Source organism: Myxocyprinus asiaticus, chromosome 26, assembly GCF_019703515.2.
Source record: "Myxocyprinus asiaticus isolate MX2 ecotype Aquarium Trade chromosome 26, UBuf_Myxa_2, whole genome shotgun sequence".
Taxonomy (NCBI): Eukaryota; Metazoa; Chordata; class Actinopteri; order Cypriniformes; family Catostomidae; genus Myxocyprinus; species Myxocyprinus asiaticus.
This window is the reverse complement of record NC_059369.1, coordinates 3766460-3790126: the sequence shown is the minus strand read 5'-3', so window position 1 is coordinate 3790126 and position 23667 is coordinate 3766460. Positions and strand designations below refer to the sequence as shown.

Sequence of the window (23667 nt, the reverse complement as noted above, 5' to 3'; positions counted from 1 at the left end):
AAATTATCAGTTTATTTGGATTTACTAATTACAGGTATGTGTTTGAGTAAAATGAAAATGTTTGTTTTATTCTATAAAGTACTGACAACATTTCTCCCAAATTCCAAATAAAAATATTGTCATTTAGAGCATTTATTTGCAGAAAATGACAGCTGGTCAAAATATCAAAAAAGACGCAGTGTTTTCAGTCCTTGAATAATGCAAAGAAAAGTTAATATTCATTTATCAACACAACACTAATATTTTAACCTAGGAAGAGTTCAGAAATCGATATTTGGAGGAATAACCCTGATTTTCAATCACAGCTTTCATGCGTCTTGGCATGCTCTCTACCAGTCTTTCACATTGCTGTTGGGTGACTTTATGCCACTCCTGGCACAAAAATTCAAGCAGCTCGGCTTTGTTTGATGGCTTGTGGCCATCCATCTTCCTCTTGATCACATTCCAGAGGTTTTCAATGGGGTTCAGGTCTGGAGATTGGGCTGGCCATCACAGGGTCTTGATCCGGTGGTCCTCCATCCACACACTGATTGACCTGGCTGTGTGGCATGGAGCATTGTCCTGCAGGAAAACCAATCCTCAGAGTTGGGGAACATTGTCCAAGCTGAAGGAAGCAAGTTTTCTTCCAGGATAACCTTGTACGTGGCTTGATTCATGCGTCCTTTACAAAGACGAATCTGCCTGATTCCAGCCTTGTTGAAGTACCCCCAGATCATCACCGATCCTCCACCAAATTTCACAGTGGGTGCAAGACACTGTGGCATGAAGGCCTCTCCAGGTCTCCGTCTAACCATTAGACGACCAGGTGGAGGATCGGTGATGATCTGGGGGTGCTTCAGCAAGGCTGGAATTGGGCAGATTAGTCTTTGTGAAGGATGCATGAAGCAAGCCACATCATGGCCAGCCCAATCTCCAGAACTGAACCCCACTGAAAACCTCTGGAATGTGATCAAGAGGAAGATGGATGGCCACAAGCCATCAAACAAAGCCAAGCTGCTTGAATTTTTGCACCAGGAGTGGCATAAAGTCACCCAACAGCAATGTGAAAGACTGGTAGAGAGCATGCCAAGACGCATGAAAGTTGTGATTGAAAATCAGGGTTATTCCTCCAAATATCGATTTCTGAACTCTTCCTAAGTTAAAATATTAGTATTGTGTTGATAAATGAATACGAACTTTTCTTTGCATTATTCGAGGTCTGAAAACACTGCGTCTTTTTTGTTATTTTGACCAGCTGTCATTTTCTGCAAATAAATGCTCTAAATGACAATATTTTTATTTGAATTTGGGAGAAATGTTGTCAGTACTTTATAGAATAAAACACAAATGTTCAATTTACTCAAACACATACCTATAAATAATAAATCCAGAGAAACTGATAATTTTGCAGTGGTCTCTTAATTTTATCCAGAGCTTTATTTATCATTGTTTTAATTATTGTATACTATTATTTATTTTTGTCTATTTCTATAATTACCTTTTTGGTAATAAATTGCCACATCATGTAATTAATTTATATTGAAAATGTTTTTCGATTGACAGCCCTGGTTAAATTAGCTGCAGGTGATGACTGGAAGCCTTAATGAAGCAGTAATGTGAAATGGGAGTTGTGTAGTAGTACCTTGCGCATGAGTAGGTGCTGGTTTGGATCTAGAATAAGAGCTTCATACTGTTCCTCATCTGTTTCCAGCTCAATGCTAAAGTCCCTCTGAGAAGACCAGGATGTGTTTGACTCCATGCTGAAACAAACACAAACAGAATAACTGCAAATACATCCACATACACACTGAAAATCTGATGAGGAAGGAACAAAATGGTGTATACAAACTAGCAAAGCTAAGCTTCCTATTTCATGAGTTCACAAGTATCTTTCATATGTAAAATTATTTTACAAGGTCACAGTTGACAATTAGTGATGGGCATTCCGGCTCTTTTCAGTGAGCCGGCTCGTTCGGCTCAGCTCACCAAAAAGAGCCAGCTCTTATGGCTCCCAAACGGCTCTTTAAAAAAAAAATGTTTTGTATTTTTTCAAGTCAAACAGTTTGCAATAGTTTGACTATGATTGATGTTAAAACAATTCTAATCAAAATATTAAATGAATTCATACTCTACCTTAACCACAATGTATTTAAAAATGCACTGGTTTGCATTTGCATTTAAAGTATAACTTTTTAATGTATATAAACAAAGTGCATATAAATCTAACCATTAAAAACGAATACAATCTGAACAGTACTGTCACATATTCCCTGTTTTTTGTATTGACTTGTGTTGAAATTCTTGTTTAATTCCCATGTTTCTGTTTCCTGTTAGTTTGTAGTCCTTTTGTAGTTTCATTTTATGATTGGTTTTCCCCTGATTGTTTCCACAGGTGTTCCTCGTTCCCTTGTTTGTCCCGTTGTATTTAAGCCAGTGTTTTCCCTGTTTCCTTTGTCAGTTTTCACATGTATTGTCATGTTCTGTACCAGGTTCCATGTGTTTTGTTTTCTTTCTTATTCTGAGTTACTTTGTTCATCTTTTGTTTCTATTAAAGGCTGCACTTAGATCCTCCATCCTAGCCTGCCATGTTACAGAAAAACTGACCAAAAAATGGATCTAGCGGCCATAAGAATTCTGCTCCTTCAACAAGGGGACCGTCCAGTTGAGGATCACGTCCGTGAGTTTTCAGAGCTGGCAAATGTAGTGCAGTGCACTATCCAGACCGCTCTCTGGTGGTTTTCTTCCGGGCCGGTCTGAATAGTACACTGAGAGAACTCATGCCTCCATCTGATCCTCACTGGACGCTCTGCGAATATGTGGAGAAGACTCTGGAAATTTGCAGTTCCCTTTATACAGTAGATTATGGCGGGAACCCCGGGCCAAAACCTACGTCTTCAGCTCCCTTGTCGAAGCCCTCCATGGCCCCTGTCTCCAAGTTGTATGAGCTGCCACTAATGTCGGTGCGTAGGTCCATGAAGACCTCAAAAACTGTCTGCGCCCACGCCTGCCACGGTCAACGAGCCAGCGCCCACGCCTGCCACGGTCAACGAGCCAGCGCCCACACCTGCCACGGTCAACGAGCCAACGCCCACACCTGCCACGGTCAACAAGCCAACGCCCACGCCCGTCCCAGAGCCAGCGTTGCCAGCCTCGCCCGTCCCAGAGCCAGCGTTGCCAACTTCAGCCATCCAGAGGAGGAGGAAGAGATGAAAAGTTTCCGTTCCCAAGTCCCTTCCCATGTACACGACCATGGAGGTCGTTTCCAAGTCTCAGCCCATGTTCACAACCACGGAGGTCGTTCCCGAGTCTCCTCCCATGCCCACGACCACGGAGGTCGTTCCCGAGTCTCCTCCCATGCCCACGACCACAGAGGTCGTTCCTGAGTTTCTTCCCATGTTCTCGAACATGGAGGTCGTTTCCCATTCATCCAGGACTCTTTGTCTCAAGCCTCCCACGGCTTCGCCTTTCATGGCTTCGCCCCTCGAGCCTCCCACGGCTCCGTCTTCCACGGCTCTGCCCCCAGAGTCTTCCATGGCTCCGCCCTCTCCCCAAGAGACTATTCCTCCAGCGGCTCCGCCCACCCCCCCAGAGACTCCTCCTACAGCGGCTCCGCCGCCTGACCCTGTCTCGGACCAGCGGCCGCCTCCCAGGCCTCCTGACCCTGTCTTGGTCAGTCCCCACCTTGATGTCATCTCCTTGGTCTCCTGGCCATCCGCCTGATCTGCTCTGGTCTCCTTGGTCTCCTGGCTGTCCGCCTGATCTGCTCTGGTCTCCTTGGTCTCCTGGCTGTCCGCCTGATCTGCTCTGGTCTCCTTGGTCTCCTGGCTGTCCGCCTGATCTGCTCTGGTCTCCTTGGTCTCCTGGCTGTCCGCCTGATCTGCTCTGGTCTCCTTGGTCTCCTGGCTGTCCGCCTGATCTGCTCTGGTCTCCTTGGTCTCCTGGCTGTCCGCCTGATCTGCTCTGGTCTCCTTGGTCTCCTGGCTGTCCGCCTGATCTGCTCTGGTCTCCTTGGTCTCCTGGCCGTCCGCCTGATCTGCTCTGGTCTCCTTGGTCTCCTGGCCGTCCGCCTGATCTGCTCTGGTCTCCCTGGTCTTCTGGCTGTCTGCCTGATCTGCTCTGGTCTCCTTGGTCTCCTGGCCATCGCCTGATCTGCTCTGGTCTCCCTGGTCTCCTGGCCATCCGCTTGATCTGCTCTGGTCTCTTGGCCGTCCGCCTGATCTGCTCTGGTTTCCTTGGTCTCCTGACCGTCTGCCTGATCTGCTCTGGTCTACTTGGTCCTCCGAGCCTGCAGCATCGCCCTGGCTCTCCATCCCTCCGTCTCTGCCTTTGTTTCAAGCCTCCCTGACTTTGCCTTGTTCCTCTGCTCCCTTTACCCCCTTGAACTGCCTGTTTACCCCTTGTGCCCCCCTGAACTACCTGTTTCCCCCACACCCCATGGACAATCTGTTTCCTCCATAAAAGGGGGCTCTGTCACCTGTTTTTTGTATTGACTTATGTTGAAATTCTTGTTTAATTCCCATGTTTCTGTTTCCTGTTAGTTTGTAGTCCTTTTGTAGTTTCATTTTATGATTGGTTTTCCCCTGATTGTTTCCACAGGTGTTCCTCATTCCCTTGTTTGTCCCTGTGTATTTAAGCCCGTATTTTCCCTGTTTCCTTTGTCAGTTTTCACATGTATTATCATGTTCTGTACCGGGTTCCCTGTGTTTTGTTTTCTTTCTTATTCTGAGTTACTTTGTTCATCTTTTGATTCTATTAAAGGCTGCACTTAGATCCTCCATCCTAGCCTGTCGTGTTACAAGCATAATAGAATATTGCACCATATCAAAGAAATATAAATAACAATTTGCAAAACTGCAGCATCCCACAAATTTAAATGTAAAAAAGGATGCTATTACACATGTACATTTTAAGTATAACTTTTTTTAATGTATATAAACAAAGTGCATATAAATGTAACAATTCAAAACGAATACAATCTGAACAACATAATAAGCTGGCTCCTCCCTCACGCATCTTTGGTTCATTGGTTGACACTGCATGTCTGATTGACAGGAACAACAGGTGAGGCTGTTAGTCTGAGCAGACAGTCAGAACAAATGTGTGTGTGCTTGTGCATTTAGGCCTATATTATTTTATTTATTTTTCCGTTCTTTGAATTCATTAATTCTATACATTTAAATATTTTGATTATTCATATCTTAATTTTTTTTTATAAATAGATTCGGCTCTTAGAGCCGACTCATTTGTGAACGACCCATCACTATTGACAATGTACACAATGCCCATGTCTCCACCTTTATAGTAATATCTGTGCCTCCGATATCTATTTATGCAAGAGGGCAAGTCAATGCATGTCAGATGGGGGGAAAAAAGGTGAGTCCACTGAGGTATGTGAAAGTTTTTTCTAAATTAACAAATGACATCAAGTCCTCTGACCAAGATGAGATATTCTGTAACGTCTATGAAAAATGTGATTGAAAATCAGGCCTTAAAAATGATTTGTCTTTAGGGCCCCAGTGAGCAAGCCAAAGGCAACTCTGGCAAGGATCCCAAAATTTCAATAAGATGTAGTTATTGGAGAAAAACCTGGGAGAAACCAGGCTCAGCTGGGAGAGCCAGTTTTCCTCTGGCTATACAGCATGAATATAATATTATTAGTTATATTAGTTATCTATGTGTAATACAAGTCAGTTATTATTTGAGTAAGCTCAGTGTCTTTGAGGTTCTTCCCAAATTGACAACCCCTGATAACCCCTGTTTTATAACCACACATAAATGTTTATCTAGTATGTAAACACACAAAGTATGCTTTTTTTTATTTTATGATAACTTTCTGCTCACTTGCATTATGCATAACTACATTATGCTGAAGGGAGAAGATTTCAATTTTTGTGTTTCAAATTTCAGTGTTTGTCAGTAAATTAAACAAACAGCTAAGTAAATGGTTCCTTATTCAAATTCTACTTGTTACTTCCAAAACAGTAATGAATAAATAAAAAATATTTTTTTTTATCTTGTACCTTGTAACTCTCTGTTCAGTCAAGCGCACAGCTTCCTCTGCAGCCTCTCTCCTGGATCTCTCCTCCTCTAATCTGGAGTTTAATTGAGACAGATGAAGCTCAGCCTCTGTCAGCCTGGACAAAACATTCAATAAAGTCAAATAACACGAACAGCTTACAACATAAAATAAACTTCTACAAAGTCTCCAACAAACCTGATCCTGAGATCCCTGCTGTCTGATGCATCTGGGATGTGTAAGGCACTGACCCGTTCCTGGGGGGCTCCTGGTGGGACTTCTGCGGAGACCGAACCCTGCTGAGAAATGAAGAGAGACATGTATATTGACTCTAACACATTGACTCTTTTCTGCATTCCTGTTTAAAAGAAAGATGTAGGGGAGACCAGAGGCAACAGTAACTGCATTTCATTGGCTCTTAAGAACATAAACCATGTTAAAAAATTTCCTTGTATCCCAGCTTAATATGCAGGGTTGTATATTATAAAATATTGTAGGTTGATCTCACCTAAAAGTGTAACACTCTTGTGCTATTAAAACATTCCTCTTTAAAGCTGAAGTGTGTCATTTCCACTAGCGCAACTGAACGGAATAGAAAAAATAAACAAATTCAAACAGCTTTCTGAACACATCCCACATTTACTGTTGACCAGACACTATTTTGCAGAGATGGATCAATTCTATTAAAATGTATGGGAGAAATTGGAATGGCCAATGGATGTAAGCAAGTCCCACCTTACAGGTAAAAGAGCCAATCACTTTTTAGATACAGACATAGCCTGTCAATCAACTCGAGAATGTGCATGCACATTAGCTAGACAATCTGGGAAAACATTGATTTTAGCATAATATGAGATAAAGAAGCACAATTTATGATACCAGTGTTGTCAGATTCTACTACTGATTTGAAATATGTTCTTTGATTGTAATCTTGACCAACCATATTGGGGATTTCAGTGTTTCCCCTTTCAAGTAGACAGGAGCTGCACTTGTATGCCGCTTGTTAACATAGAAAAATAGTTGCTCAGCCTGCACAGGAGCATTTCAAATGTGGTCATCGAGTGTTGATTTGCTAAAAAGACTTTGTGTTGACTGAACAAACAGATAGTCGTGCCCCAAACTCACGCCATAGGTTGAAATGATAGAATATGTCTCTTTTAATGAAAGATTAGTACTATGCCACGGCTGGGCGATATGGCTACAAAACTTATATCTAGGAATTTTTTAGCCGATTGACGATATTCAATATATATCACCATAATTATGTATTTATGCTCACGAAATGCTCTGAAATGGCGCAAAAGTAATTTTTTTGTGAATGAACAACATGCCCTAAAACTACTCCATTTATTTTTTGGAACCTAGTTCCAGAATATTGCATATTACTAAATCATTACTATGGGACCCAGTCAAGTTTATTATTATAATATAATACTGAATTATCATTATTATTTTGAGGATTAGATTTGTTTTATAGAGAAGTAATATATTTCATTCCTATTTACTTCACCTGGGTCTTTTATTTTGACACTTCACATTCACCTGGAGCTTTTATTTTGACACTGAAAGTGCAGTGTGTAGTTTACAATATTTCGCATACAGTGAAATGCTGTCATCTAATTTTCTGTTATAAATGAGAACTGTTTATTTATTATCGCTTTCACTATGATTTGAATCAATACATAAATTAATTAACGTTCAGTTATTAGCTTTAATTTACCTTGGAGTAAATGTAGGTGTCGTTGCAGATGTTATATGTTCATTTAGGAATGAGGGCTGACACAGTTTAATCCATAACATGCTCTTCTCCAGATTTATTTTTTTTAAATAAAGAAAATAAACACTGCGTGTATCCTCTCTGGGTAACTCGTGTCACTATTACAAATGACCCGGCACCAATGTGTTTTAAATTTTTTGGATTATTTTGATAAAATCCTGCTTAAAGTACTCAACACACATTACTTCCACAGACTGTCCTTGGAAAATAGTAAACGCGTGTCAGAGTAATGATGGCAGGGCAACAGTTGCTAAGACAGGATTGGTCGGACGCGCTTTTAAGGCGGGGCTTACCAAAGGGTCAATTGCGCGAATGCTTGATCATGCAGTATTTTTCTTTCACAATGCTTGTGAACTGCTCTTAATGTGCTAAAAACATGAACCCATGAGCCCCCGCCTGCACACAGATCAGCGCATCACCTGCTTATTATGAAATACACACAGAACAAGTCTGTCTTCAATCGCAGCCTGAGACCATCTCGCCATTTTTATGTTACTTTGATTAATTGTGCAGGATATTGGAATCTGAAGGATAATGGAATCAGTCTACCGATGCTCTTTATGAAACTTAATGTCCATATAAAAAACTCTTTTATAAGGTTTCACAGTTGTCTTTACGTTTTGTCAACACAGTCAGATTTATGAAACATTTTAAAAACAGGCACAATCAAAGTCAGCATGCATTTTGAAGATCCTATTGCCATAATTCAGCTGCTATGAGGTCAACAAGGTCACACAGGCTCTGGTGAGTTTTATATATATATATTTTTTTATCATTCTATGTAATTGTGCTAATATTTTCTGTTACAATCATGATATTGACTGTGACTGAGATAACAATTCAGCTGATGGAGCTGAAATCAGTTTAAAATCATCCTGTATTCTCAATTCATCTATTCACTGAAGTGAATCGCAGATTTGTCAGTGTTTATAATAAATACCTCACACATTATTTTTATTTTTGTATTTAATGGGGTTGATCCGTTTTATTTAGTAATAGCCAAGGCAAAAACATGAAAGAAAAATGGAAGCAGGAGAAGCACTGAATTATCACAAAGAATTCCTTGATACAGACATTTTTCTCTGTTCTCACAAAATTAAAACAATCAAACTTTTTTTTTCAGGCAAAGAGGGAACTGTACTTAGCTTATTTTATGTAGGTCTCATGACTTTAGTAGGGAAGCATTGAATCGCATGATAGTTTTTGGAATAATCTATTTTTCCTTCATTATTTTTGCTGGTCATAAAAACCCCGTTAAAGTTTTAAAAAACTGGTGTGGTGTGCTGTTTGTTCTCTGTGCTAAATAAAGACAATGTGCCAAGGTAACTCAGACTTGAGTCTTTATTTCCTAATACAGTTCTTGGTGTCAGAAAGTGGGATCCTCGCAGATAAAGAACCCAAAGAACCAGAATGGGCTAGCCATGAAAAAGTATGACGAGGAACCAGCAGTTTCCACATTTTAGTAAAAACTACAAATTTTCACACGTGAGACTCGTTCGCAAAATCACGGCCAGGAGGCGCAAAGGGACACTTTTGTCGCCATCGTTTAGTAGTGTGAAGTGAGAGTTATTATGATTAACATTGTTAATATTATTATTTGTATTGTATTTTTTACATTTTGATGTGTAGAAGGTGCTCTAACAATGCAAAATTAATGGCAGCATTAAAGTTATAGCTTAGTTAGCTCATTAATTGGTATATAGAATTTTTTTTTAGAATGTCAGCCTTTTTCAATAAATAAAAAACTGTTGCTTCATAGATATTAGTTATCTATGTACATTCCTAAAAATATAAATGAAAAAACATTGTGAACATTCATAATTTTATTTGTTTGCCATACTGAAAAAAACAACAACGATGTTAATCCACGTTTTAATTGACCAGGCTAGTCAAGTTTCGCATTAGTTAAAATGCGCATTAAGGTGATGGAAACGCAAAACGGTGATGTGTTTTGACCATTCGTGCACATTTTATGAGTTTGTGTCCTACTCTATCAAAATCGAGGGGGTGACAGGACATTGGGAGTGGACCTACTTCTCAGAACCTGTTGAGTTCGAAGTGGGAGATCACTCAACACAAGTCTATGTTCTGCTGAGTCTAGATGGTTTGATCTTGGTATGGACCTCCTCAGACTATGAATGCCATAATCTACCTAAGTAACCCTCAGCTGGTGTGGGGAGAAGGCAGACAAGCTGAAAGCAGCCAATGAGACAGCCAAGGTATTCATAGCAACAGTGCTGCACTGAGATTGGGCCTTGTCGGGTTCATGAGGAGCCAAATGCTCAAAGTACCCGAAGTGTGGGCCGCACACAAAAAAACTGACAACATGCTCCTGGTGCGGGTTCTGCACTGCAGAAACAGTACCGCATTGACCTACGAGCCCTGGAGATCATAAAACCCTGTCAGTTCATGTGTAACTTGCCGATATGGCCTGTCAAAAAGCCAGATGGCGGCTAATGTTGGACTACCGCCATCTAAATGAAACCCAGCACAAGCTGCAATCAGTAGTAAACAACCCATCTGAACTGGCCCCTGACGTAGAGACTGACCACGATTGTTCCCGCTAGCCTGATCAGGATCCGACCTGTACTGTCTGGTCTGCACTGTTACCCAGAGTGCGGGTGTTCTTTGTGGATGGTGCCATATACTATGTGGATAGAAAGCCCCTCAATGGTTGGACCGTGGTGGAAAACCTCTCCCCTATATGGAAGGGAAGCCTCCCAGGAGGGGATGCGGAACTGACGGCCCTCAAAGAGGCACTACGTGATGTTGATGGTGAACCCACCACTATCTACACCGAGTCCTGATACCACTGTAAGGGTCCTCTAATTAGGGAGGGGGAGGGCGAAGACATCACTCATCGCAGGAGGAGGCACCACACTCTGGTGGCATAGACAAGGTCGATGGGGAAACAGGAGGGAGTACTGGCGAGCCAGACGCAGACACTGCAGATGAGTCATCTGTTTTGCTTGTCCTCAGAAGGGCTGCCTATGGAATTCCCAGAATCAGGGCAGGTGGGGAAGACAGGAACTGATAGGAGCTTTTAAAAGAAAGGTGTGCTTTGCATCAAATCTCAAGGTTGAAACTGCTAGGAGCTCTTACAACAAAGACAGTGCTTGTTTTGCAATGTCTAAATGACTGTGGGTTGGTGTGCTGTTTGTTATCTGTGCTTAGTAAAGATAATGTGCCATGGTAGTTCAGACTTGAGCCTTTATGTCCTACTACACTAATTCCACAAAGTTGATTCACAAACATTGGTGCTCCATTCAGTTAACAAACCCAAATTAATGATGGATGGATGGGTAGCGTTTGTGTCTCAAAATATCAATGTCAAACTGCATCTCAAACACAGTAACTTCCGGGCACTGTTCTTGAGGCGAGCTGGCAGGGCTGTGTGTGGCATCCCTTGTGTGTTTCTTGTTTTTAAAGTATGTGCCGCATGTGCTTTTCTATTTTAGTGCTTTATTTTAGTTGTTATTTAAGTTGTTTTTCTGCAACAGGAACAATCGGAGAGTACCTAAATGCTCACCCAGGGAGTTTATCCTAAGCCTGAGTTTAGCAGCTAGTCCCATAGACCCCGCTTGGAATACACCAGAGGAATTACTGTGGCATCCAGAGAGAACTTGGACCCCTAAAAGGAAAATCAGAAGGAAACGGGGCAAGTGCGAAGGGGTGAGGTGCAGATTGAAGGCAAATCCAAAATTTACTCCACTGCCCAGTATAATATTGGATAATATTCACTCACTTTGCTACAAGTTGGATGAGTTGCAGGCTAATGGGAACTTTTCGAATGAAAATATGAATGTTCACTTGCTGGTGTTTACTGAAACCTTACTGGATAACTTTTTGGATGAAAAGTCTACGGATAGGTGGGTTTGGTGAACACTGTGATAGTGCGGGACAAAATCTGTGCTTTAGATATTGAGTTGCTTCCATTCTCCACCAGCCTGTTTTATCTACCACATGAGTTCTCTCAGCAATTGTTTCTTGTTGTGTATATATACCCTCGGGCCAAACCTGATATAGCAACAGAGACAATAATGAGTACACAAACCCCACAAAATGTGTTCTATATCCCCAGACTCTCCTAAATTCATACTGAATGATTTCAAAAATTGCATCATGGATAAAGCTTTAAAGGGATATCATCTGTATATTTCATGTGCCACCCGAGCTAATAAAATTCTGGACAGATGTTATGGAAGCCAGTTCCCGTCTCTGATATTGAGGATTTTAGACAAACCCTGTGTTTGTGTACTTGTTTGAAATTGCATCCTTTAGATATATTAAAACAGCTGAAGGCTACACCACTTAATAAAGCTCCTGGCCTAGATGGTATTTGTAGTTGAACCCAGAATCACTGTGTGGAGCAGTTCAGTGTGGTGTTCCATTCTTTGTTTCAAGCTTCACTGGACTCACTCTTTCAGTGATTACCAGCCTACTGCTTTAACATCTTTGGTTATGAAAGCATTGGAGAGGGAGGTTAAAGGCCCAGGTATAATTAATTTTTGCACGTTCTGGATCGGCTCGCACCTGGTCAACCAGGTCCTTGCCTTTGTGAGTATACTCTTCTGACCGCGAGCGAATACTAACGCGTTTGATGCATGCCCACTAAAACTTCTTTGTGATACTCTTTTAGTACAGTCAATAGCAGGTTCATGTGTTGCACACAGCCGAGGACCAGGTGACAGAACTGGACCCATTACAGGTCCATTACAGTTATAGGTGTAGTACTGGACCCATTACATTTTGCATATCGCACTAGATGAGGCATGGATGATGCAAAACTGTTTCTGTTGAATACCCTACACCAACATCTGGAAAATGGGGCGGTCTTTGCCAAAATGCTTTTTCATCAGCATTTAACAGAATGCAACCCATTATTCTGGTGAAGAAACTTATCAGTGTCAATCATAGGCTTGTTTTATGGATTTTTGACTTTTTAATAGGCAGGCAGCAAAGGGCAAATGCAGTACTATCGGATACATTATACACTTGTATCGGATCACCTCAGGGATGTGTACTTACTCCAGTTCTTTTTATACTCTACACAAATGACTGCTAAAGTTGTCATGCCAACTGTCATGTTGTAAAATGTGCAGATGATACAGTTCTCCTCTCCCTGATTTCAAGTTCAGAACAGGACGATGGCCCTGCATTACATAAGTTTATCACCTGGTGTGACAGAGTGAAGCTGGAACTGAATGTCTCAAAGACAAAGGACATGGTGGTCGACTTTAGATAAAGGGCTCCCGAGCTACAACCAGTCTATATTCACAGTGTAGGGGTGGATAGAGTGAAGGAATAAAAGTATCTTTGAACAGAAAAGTTTGAGCAGAACACTGAGGCTATCTTTAAAAAGGGACATCAAAAACTTTGTTCTGAGGAAACTAAATTCATTCAGTGTTCCAATTTCTATCCCGATGACTTTGAATAGCTCATTCATTGAGAGTATTCTGTGTTTTTCGTTTATATGTTGGTTTTCTTCCCTCTCTCTTAAGAATAAAAACCGACTGCATGCCATAGTTAAGACTTGTTCAAAAATTACTGCCTCTGCGTAGTCTAACTCAATTCTATGAGCAGCAAGTGATAAGGAAGGCTCACAGTATAATGAAAGTTGATACACATCTTTAGTATCCTCAATTTGAATTGTTGCCTTTGGGCTGGAGTCTACGGACTGTCAGGTGTTTTACTAATCGCCATAAATTTACTTTTGTGCCAGAGGCCATTCGCCTATATAACAGACAATAAATAAATAGTTCGTTTTTTTAACATTTAATTATTTTTTACCTCCTGCAATATGTTATTTTATTTTTTTTGTATGTAATTGTTGATTGTATTTTGTCTTAAAATGTTTTTGTTTGTTTGTGTCTGTAGCCCTACTTCTAATTGTGTCATGGGGGATTAACAAAGTTAAACTTAAATGAGCCCCAGTCCACCTCACCACATATCTCGAAAAATGACTTTATGACTGGACAAATAATATGACATAATATAGTAAAGATTGTGGGAAAATATCCCAGAGAACATGATGACACATTGCATAGAAGAACTAGAGCAGTCTACATCTTTATTCAGTTTGACAATTTAACTGTTTCATTCTGTTCTGTGTGATTTCTAAAAAATTTATCAGAGCCTTCAGATTAGCCATAGAAAAGTCTTTACAGTCATTTGCACTCTTTTAAGGTGGAGTTCAATCATCTTTGAAGCTCAACAATGAAATATCACCTGTCATTTATAGAAATGCAAACACCAGCAGAGGACTGTGCACTGACAGCAGAATCGCTACACATGATTACATTAATAATTACATAATGTTGGAAAATTTGTTTCATTACTAAATTATTGCAGGTTTGAGTTCCATGTTTGCATTTCCCGCACTTTGATACAGAAAGAAATACAGAAACGGTTGTAGCCTAGTTTTCGTAAAAATGAATGTTACCATGCTAATTATGAAAAAGTTATGTGATTTTGATTAAATATTTTAATTGATTGACAGAACATAAAGACAGCATTAATGGCATAACATAATAACATAAAACATTTTTCTTAGTAGCACTAATCTTATACACACACACACACACACAGTATTTCAAATCCAAATTTATAGAATGAGACTTCAATTTACCTGTACAGCTGAATACTGAATTTGTGATTGTCTTTCCAGCCAATAGCAGCGGTTCTGCAGCTCATTAACAGTTTCCTGTGTGTCTCTGAGCATCTGGGAAACAGTGCTCAACTGGGCAGACACCCCTGCCTTTTCCTCAATTGCCTGTTGCAACTAGTACATATGCAAGGATAATAATACACAGACACAAAAGAACACAATTAATGACAGTAAATATAGCAGTTCATTTTTGCTGTCCAGGTAGAACAGACGGATGTGTACCTTGATGTTGAGTTGTTGGAGGCCAAATTCTCTTTGCTGGATCTCTAACTGGCTATGCTGCAGTCGGCTGTGCAACTGGACCCAGTGTTCTGGAGACACATCTGTACCCCACATAGACTCCTGCTTTCACACAGACAAACATACACATCACCTACTTTTTTAGTGGTTTTCATAAGCGTTATGCAACACTAAATAAAGTTTTCCGTAACATTTACTGATATGTTTGTGTTGCCCAATATAGAAGAGTATGATGACATTATGAAATGTTGTGTTCCATTTCAGGGAACAGTTGTAAGTTTAGGCCAGTGGTTCTCAAAGTGTGGGGCGTGTCCCCGTATTGTAAGGGGGGCGTGGAAGACTGACCCATTCTCAAAACTAGTTCACTTTTACACAAAAATAGCGACAATACACCAATGTGCACAATAAGTTCTGCTCTGCCTTTTCATTTAAACTTTCTGTTGACGCCACAGCACATCATGCGCACACCCTACGTGTAGCTCTTGACAGCTCAATGTGTGAATGTGGTTTCAGGTGTGCTTGCAACATGTATGCAAACAAAGACATTCTCACGAGCGCCAGTTTCAAATGAGTGAAAAGGTGAATTAACTCTTAAATTTCAGTCTGTTCGCAACACAACACTATTGTATGGCTTCAAAATAATTGAAATATAAGGCACAAGTGTTGTGGACAACCTTTATAGTGCTTTTATGTGCTTTTGGAGCTTGGACAGGCCACAATCACAATCCTCTCATTCCTTAATCTTGTGTTTCACCAATGAAGAAAGTCATACTGGTTTTGAACGATGTGGGTGAGTAATTTATGGCAGAAATTTTTATTTTTTGGTGATCTGTTATAAATTAACATTGCTCCTACACAGGGCTGGATTAACCATATGGGCCACACGGCATTTTTTTTTTTTTAATGGAGTGTTGGTTATTCATGTTTTTGAGACGCTGCAAACATTACAGTTGATTTTCTGTACAGCTGCTTTGGGAAAAGCAAAAAAAAAAAAAAAAAAAAAAAAAACAATTTAAAAGAAATATACAAATAAAATGTATTTGACTTGATTTGACTTTTATGTTACAATGACATTTTGTTGCCAAAGTACAAAAAAAACAGCGTTCTCTCTTTGCACTGTCAAACAAACAAGTGATAGCCAGTGCTGAAGCATTTGACCAATCACAAATTAGCATAATTATTTCTGATTCATCAAATCACTGCCAACCATGTTTAAATAAAATGTAGCATCATGAATTCTGAATCTATGTACTGATTACCATTGTCCCATGTCTGCCAACCAGGTTGAGTAGTGCAAACATCATCTTTAGCCTGAAACTGAACTTTTAACCGGATGTTAGGAGTGAATGCACTTGGCTGCATAGGAAAGCTATAGGATGCTTGTAAAAGGTTTCAATGTAAAAAAAAAAAAAAAAACATACTGAGGTTTCTTACCAAATTTAATTTTATTGCCGTTTCTCCCAAAGACAAACTCCGATGAGATCTACATTATCTGCATTATCATTGTCACATGACTCGATGCGTCAAGAGTTTAACCCCTTATTGACAGCCTAGAGTTTCCTGAAGTGAGATCAGTCAGTTTAAATGAGATTAAATTATGCATAGCATATAGCGAAGACAAAACACACAGTCAAGTCCATGCATGAGGATGCAGGGTCGCACGAGGCTATGGCCGACAGATAGGAGGATTAGTCAATGGACTAAAGAATAGTAATTAGAGGCACATCAATGTGCCACAGGTGTGAAAGGTTTACAGACTGCAGATCTAAAAATGAACATTTCTAGCATTTGCCATGTGTCCCTGTGTTACAAATTAGATAAATTAGCCTTCGAATGGCGCTTCAAAGGGGGAACATTTATAGTTGCCATGCTGTAAGATCGCTTCAAACAGAATTTCCAATAAAAATTAATTAAAAAGTGAGTTCCAAATAAATGTTATGTTTGAGCCCCACACCCATCAGCCCTCCAAAGCTGTCACAGTGGAATGGTAAAGTCTGCGAAGGGAATAGGCCATAGGGATGACAACTTCTGAATGAAACACACCCACTTTGCTGTTGTTGTTTATGCTCTTCTTCTTCTCTGCTTTTGCTGCATTCAACTTCGATATTAAATACACGTTGCACGGCACCACTGTTTTTCAGACCATGTGCATAACGCAGAGGCCTATTTTGGACCAGCTGAAGTGTATACATGCTAGACGGAACCGATCTACAACTGGGATTATCTACAGTACATAGGAGGAGACAACAGGAAGATTAGAGGAAAGGCCCATTTTGACAGATGGTCCACGTGCGCTATGAGAGAAGCTCTAACCACTGACTTATGGCATAGAGCTGCGCTTAGCGCTAGCGCTCTTAAAATAGGGCCCTAGGTTTATCAAGTTCTTTTATTTCCTCATTTCAATTAAATAAATGTTTCACTTTTAGCACTAACCTGGATGTGAAGTTGTTCTCTCTCCATCTTCATTTCTTCCTCCATGTCATTCATGGTGCAGGATTGCTGCTGGTCATGTTGTACTTGTTCCTGAATTCTCTGAATCTGAAGACTGGAGTTTCTGCAAATCTCTTCCTTTTCCAGAACCAATTTACAGACCTCCTCTTCCTTTAATGATTTTTCATTGATAACTTTATAAAGCTCTTGTTTGGTCAAATTATATTCCTCTTGAAGCTTCTTGTATAGCTCATCCAGTTTCTGTATTTGTGATTGAGCAGCAAAAACAACTTGTTCCTTCTCAGTTTGTGTTTCCCTGAGTTGTGCTGCCTCTAAAGTTAGTCGCTTTATTTGACAGTTTAGTTGTGATTTTGTGTTTTCCAGTTCTGCTGCACTACCTTGTAAGCACAGATACTTCTCTTGCTCCTGCCTCAATAAAAAATCCTTTTCATCAACCACACTCATGAGATGCTTATTCTTTTCTAGTAAGTTCTGTAAATCTCTCTGAAGTGTAGCAACTGCATCCATCTCTAATTTCTGTTGGGCTTTACATGCTTCTGATTCAGCCATTAAAGCTGTCTTTACCAGAGAGAACTCTTGTTCTTTATTTAACAGCAAATTATCTTTGTCTTGCAAAGCTGTCTGAAAACTCTGAGCTGCTATCTGTAGTTCAGAAATCACTTTTATTTTCTGGCTAATTTGGCTCTCACTTTCCAATAGTTTGTCTTGCAACTTATTGACATGCATCTCCTGAGCTCTGAGAGCTGCCTCTTTCTCCTGCAGAGTGAGTTGTAAAACATCATTTCCAGAGTGCTCCGTTTCTATCTGTTCTGTCAAAGATGCCAGTTTTTCATTTCTTGTTGCCAATTCACTTTGTAGAGAAGTGATCATCTCCTGCTGTCTAAACAATTCTGCCACTGATCTCTTTAGTTCAGATTTAATTGTACTATTTTGCTCAGTAAGTGCCTGAACATTATCCTGATGTTCTACTAGCTCTAATTGTTTCTGTCTCAATTCCTCCTTAAGTCTTGCACTTTCTGTTGAGTGCTGCTCTAAAGTGCATTTTAAATTAGCATTTTCAGATTTAAGCTTCACGTTATTTTCATTCATTATACCAAGCTGAGCAGTTAGTGAAAGAACATACTCATTTCTTTTGACCAGTTCTTCTTTGTGATTTTGGCTCTCAAGGGTTTTCTCTCTTAAAGAGCTTTGTTGTGCTTCCAAAGAATGGTTCAATCTAGAACACTCCACTTTCAAAGACTCTATCTCGTGTTGCAGATTTAAAACAAGTTCTCTTTCATGACCAAGTTCCTTTTGTAACAAACTGCATGAATTAGATTCTTTCTGTAGCAGAACGTCTTTTTCTATCAAGCCTGAATTATGAGCATTGGCTTGTTCCTTGAGTATTGAAAGAGTCTCATGAAGATGCTCAAGTTGGTGCTGATAAGCCTCCATTTGTGTACTTTGGTCCTTTAAGATTTTGTCTTTTTCAAGAACAACACGGTTATAGTGAATGATCTGCGAACTGGAGGACTCAAGCTCCCCTTTTAGAAGAGCTACTTCCTCTTCGGCCTCCCCAAGACGCTTTGAGAGGGCTGCACATTCTGAAGACATTTCCTGTAAGCTCTCGGCTCCAGACTGCTGCTTCTGCTTGAAAACTTTGAGTTCCTCTGCCTGCAAAAGCAAACCTTCCATGTGTTTAAATAGGTCTTCAATGATTTTATTGTTTTCCACATCTTGTGTCTCAAGAATTGAAATTTTGTTTTGTAAAGCGTTTGTCTCCTTTGTCATTTCTGTGAGAGACTTTGTCTGTTCGGTCGTTTGTTCCTGAAGGTTCTTATTCTGTTCACAGAGACTGACGACTTGAGAAACAAGGTTTTCATTCTCTTTGGTGGTTATTGCTACCTTGTTATTTGTTTCAGAAACAACCTGCGTCAGTAAAAGCACTTCTTTTTCTTTTCCTTCAAACATTGCTTGTAATTGTTGATTCTGACTATTTAATGACTGAACGTGGTCATTGAGTCTAACGGCACGAGCTTGAATCTGAGCCAATTCCTCTTCGAGTTTGTTTTTATCAGAAAACAAAATGTCTTGAGCTGTCTTCATAGCCATGATTTCAGACTCCAACCTCACATTGATCTTGTTCACTGCAGCCAACTGCTCACTCAGTAGTGCCACAGACTCGCTTCTTTCTCTGAGCTCATCTATGTGTGTTTGGCATTCGTGAGTCCTGTTACTGAGGGCTGTTTCGCTTTTTTGGAGACTGCCAGTTAATTGTGTACATTCATTTTTTAGAGAATCAAACTCACTTTGAACTTTAGATAAATACTGTCTTTGTTGTTGAAGCTCACTCTGTAAAGAGGTGCCCTGCGCAGACTGAGCTTGTATTATGCCATCTTTCTCCATTAGTTCAGATTTCAAAGTAGCTTCCAGTTCATGAAGTTGAGTTATAGCCTCTTGGAGTTGCAGAAGTTGGCATTTCTGGGAATCAATCAATGCATTTTTCTCCCCAATAGTATTTTCTTTCTCAACCATGCAGGAGTTTGATTGGTCGACCTGATTGTTTAAAGACTCAACTTGAACCTGTAAAGATGAAATAATTTCTTTGCTCTCCCTGAGCAATGTATTATGCTGGCTGCATTCATTTGACTTCTCTAACAACATTTCAGACATTGACTGTTTGTTTTGCTCAAGTTCTTTCTTCAATTCAGCTCCTCTGAGTGTTAAGTCTTCCTTTTCTTTCTGCAAGTCTTCAATTGTTTTGGCACTTTCTAAAAGCTGCAATTCAACCTCAGATATTTTGGCTAGCAAAATGTTCTTTTGTTCTGAAACATCAGAGAGAGATTGGCTCCCAGTCTCAATTATCTGCTTTAATCGACAATTGTCCTCTGTGAGACTTTTGACTTGTAATAGCAAGCTGGAACTCTGATCTTGCACAGCATGCATGTCTTCCTTGGCATTATCCAGGAGCTGCTTTTGTCTTACAAACTCTCCCAAATTCTCCTCAAGTGATTCTTTAAGTTTCTGGTTGTCATTCTTCAAAGATTTAAAGTGGGCTTTCATCTTAGTAATACTCTCATTTTTACCAGACAATTCTTTCTCAAGCTTTCCCATGGCTTCATCTCTAGTCTTGATTTCTGTGCTATATCTAGTCCTCTCTCCTTCTGCCTCCTCTTGTACAATCTTCAGCCTCTGCTCCAATGAGAATATCTTCTTTGACTTTTCTTGAACATCTTGTTTTAGCTGTTCTTGACTTGCAACCTGCTCCTCAAACTGTTTAGAAATATTATGAATCTCACTTTTTTGTTTGGTGACTGCAGTAGTAAGCTGATTACATTCCTCCTTGAGGAATTTCATTGTGCCATCTTTCTCTGTTAGTTCAGCTTTCAAAGTAGCTTCCTGTTCCTGAAATTGAGTTAAAGCCTCTTGGAGTTGCAGAAGCTGGCATTTCTGGGATTCAATTAATGCATTTTTCTCAGCTATAGTTCTTTCTTTCTCAGCCATGCAGGAGTTTGACTGGTTGGCCTGACTGTTTAAAGACTCAACTTGAACTTGTAAAGATGAAATAATTTCTCCACTCTCTCTGAGCAATGTACTATGCTGGCTGCATTCATTTGACTTCTCTAACAACATCACAGACATTGACTGTTTACTTTGCTCAAGTTCTTTCTTCAATTCAGCTCCTCTGAGTGTTAAGTCTTCCTTTTCTTTCTGCAAGTCTTCAATTGTTTTCTCACTTCCCAAAAGCTGCAATTCAGTCTCTGATATTTTGGCTAACAAAATGTTCTTTTCTTCCAAAACATCAGAGAGAGATTGGCTCCCAGTCTCAATTATCTGCTTTAATCGACAATTTTCATCCGTGAGACTTCTGACTTGTAAAAGCAGGCTGGAATTCTGATCTTGCACAGCATGCATTTCTTTCTTGACATTATCCAAGAGCTGCTTTTGTTTTTCAAGCTCTTCAAAATTCTCCTCAAGTGATTCTTTAAGTTTCTGGTTGTCATTCTTCAAAGATTTAAAGTGGGCTTTCATCTTAGTAATACTCTCATTTTTACCAGATAATTCTTTCTCAAGCTTTTCCATGGCTTCATCTCTAGTCTTGATTTCTGTGCTATATCTAGTCCTCTCTTCTTCTGCCTCTTCTTGTACAAACTGCAGCCTCTGCTCCAATGAGAATATCTTCTTTGACTTTTCTTGAACATCTTGTTTGAGCTGTTCTTGATTTGCAACCTGCTCCTCAAACTGTTTAGAAATATTATGAATCTCACTTTTTTGTTTGGTGACTGCAGTAGTAAGCTGATTACATTCCTCCTTGAGGAATTTCATTGTGTCATCTTTCTCTGTTAGTTCAGCTTTCAAAGTAGCTTCCTGTTCCTGAAATCGAGTTAAAGCCTCTTGGAGTTGCAGAAGCTGGCATTTCTGGGATTCAATTAATGCATTTTTCTCAGCTATAGTTCTTTCTTTCTCAGCCATGCAGGAGTTTGACTGGTCGGCCTGATTGTTTAAAGACTCAATTTGAACTTGTAAAGATGAAATAATTTCTCCACTCTCTCTGAGCAATGTACTATGCTGGCTGCATTCATTTGACTTCTCTAACAACATCACAGACATTGACTGTTTACTTTGCTCAAGTTCTTTCTTCAATTCAGCTCCTCTGAGTGTTAAGTCTTCATTTTCTTTCTGCAAGTTTTCAATTGTTTTCTTACTTCCTAAAAGCTGCAATTCAGCCTCTGATATTTTGGCTAACAAAATGTTCTTTTCTTCCAAAACATCAGAGAGAGATTGGCTCCCAGTCTCAATTATCTGCTTTAATCGACAATTTTCATCCATGAGACTTTTGACTTGTAATAGCAGGCTGGAATTCTGATCTTGCACAGCATGCATTTCTTTCTTGACATTATCCAAGAGCTGCTTTTGTTTTTCAAGCTCTTCAAAATTCTCCTCAAGTGAGTCTTTAAGTTTCTGGTTGTCATTCTGCAAAGATTTAATGTGGGCTTTCATCTTAGTAATACTCTCATTTTTACCAGACAATTCTTTCTCCAGCTGTTCATTGGTTTCATCTCTAGTCTTGAGTTCTGTGCGATATCTAGTCCTCTCTCCTTCTGCCTCTTCTTGTACAATTTGTAGCCTCTGCTCCAATGAGAATATCATCTTTGACTTTTCTTGGACATCTTGCTTGAGCGGTTCTTGACATGCAAACTTCTCCTCAAGCTCTCTAGAAAGAGTCTGTAGCTCACTTTCATGTTTGGTCACTTCAGCAAGAAGCTTATTACGTTCCTCCTTGAGGAATTTCAGTTCTTTTTCAAGCATTAGTTCTGAATCCAACAGCTGGTCTTTCTGATTCATATTCAACTTCTGTATATCCATTCTGAGATCTTGAATTGTTTTCTTGTCCTCTTCTATTTGCTTCATCAAGCCTTTAATATCATTACTCTTTGATTCTCCTTCTATTTTAGCCACATTTAGATCACTTTCTGTTTTCTTCAATTGTTCCATCAGCTCAGCTATAAGGGTATTAAAGGACTGTTGGTCAGAATGCTGTGGGTCTCGAATGGTTTGAACTTCCGGTTCAACATTAGCGAGTGCAGCCTCTTTGAGCTTTATTTGCTGTTTTAGTTCATGAATTTGCTCTGAATATTCAGTTGTGCTGGATGACAGAGCTAATATTTCTTTGTCCTTGTCAGTGATGATATCTTTAAGGCTGTCAATTTTGCGCTCACAGCTTTGCATGTCATGAATGAGCTGTGCTCTTTCTTCTAGATGAGCTATGTTCAGTCTGTCAAGCTCATCGTTTGTTTGAACCAGATCACTCTGCAATGATTCTATAGTCACCTCATGTTTCTGCATCTGAAACAAGAGAATGGAATACAAGGAAAAATTAATTAACTTCAGTCAAAATATAACAATGCACTTGAACTGAAAAAATATAAATGACAATATTGTCATATATAAAGCAAAAATTAAAAAAGGACATATGAGTTATGGGAGCCACAGAGTGATGCTACCTTGTCTTTTAGCACACTGATTTTCTGCGTCAGTTCTGCAACAGTTGCTTTCACCTCGGAGTTTTCCTTTTCAAATATGCTGCATTTCTTCATAACTTCAGCCAGCTATATAGTAAGGCAATATTATTTACTCAGATGTGGCTCAAAAAAAGCAGTGAAGCAGTCAGATCTGATATATAATTTATGAGATTGTTTTTAATAGGCAATTATTTGATATGCATTTATGTATTGTTAGGTTTAAGGATATGGAACAATATTTATTGCTATAAAGATAATATCATGCCAACTTATAGATGAAGTTACTGTTTATAAACAAACACTCAGCTCTGCACTTCCGGGTTCTTTTGGCACCATCGAAAAGAACAGTTTTCAATGGGTTCTTTGTTCAAATTGAGCTGAAAACGCCTCAAAAGTGCTGTTAGTGGGGTTCAAATAAAGTTTCCAAAAGATTATTGGAGATTTGTGGTTCTTTGCATTTCAATCAGGATCAGTAAATCAGGACAAACTCTCATTAATTATGACATTTCATGGGTCACCGTCATTGTGAAAGCCT

The 23667-nt window shown here is 39.7% G+C and overlaps 1 protein-coding gene across 7 annotated transcripts in view; it reads right to left on the bottom strand.

Moving 5' to 3' along the window:
- LOC127417329 (golgin subfamily B member 1-like) overlaps nucleotides 1-23667 on the bottom strand; it is a 63499-nt gene that overhangs the window by 1790 nt on the left and 38042 nt on the right. For 3 of the 7 annotated variants that reach the window (XM_051657278.1, XM_051657281.1, XM_051657282.1), the window contains 7 exons: nucleotides 23115-23219; nucleotides 17113-22956; nucleotides 14662-14784; nucleotides 14401-14553; nucleotides 6194-6294; nucleotides 6000-6113; nucleotides 1622-1739 (listed from right to left, as the gene is read on the bottom strand). In XM_051657278.1, coding sequence (XP_051513238.1) covers nucleotides 1622-1739; nucleotides 6000-6113; nucleotides 6194-6294; nucleotides 14401-14553; nucleotides 14662-14784; nucleotides 17113-22956; nucleotides 23115-23219 — 6558 coding nt within the window. Of the gene's footprint in view, nucleotides 1-1621; nucleotides 1740-5999; nucleotides 6114-6193; nucleotides 6295-6503; nucleotides 6578-14400; nucleotides 14554-14661; nucleotides 14785-17112; nucleotides 22957-23114; nucleotides 23220-23667 lie in introns of those variants that run through there. The other 4 variants (XM_051657280.1, XM_051657279.1, XR_007893255.1 and 1 more) reach the window with 4 other exon arrangements.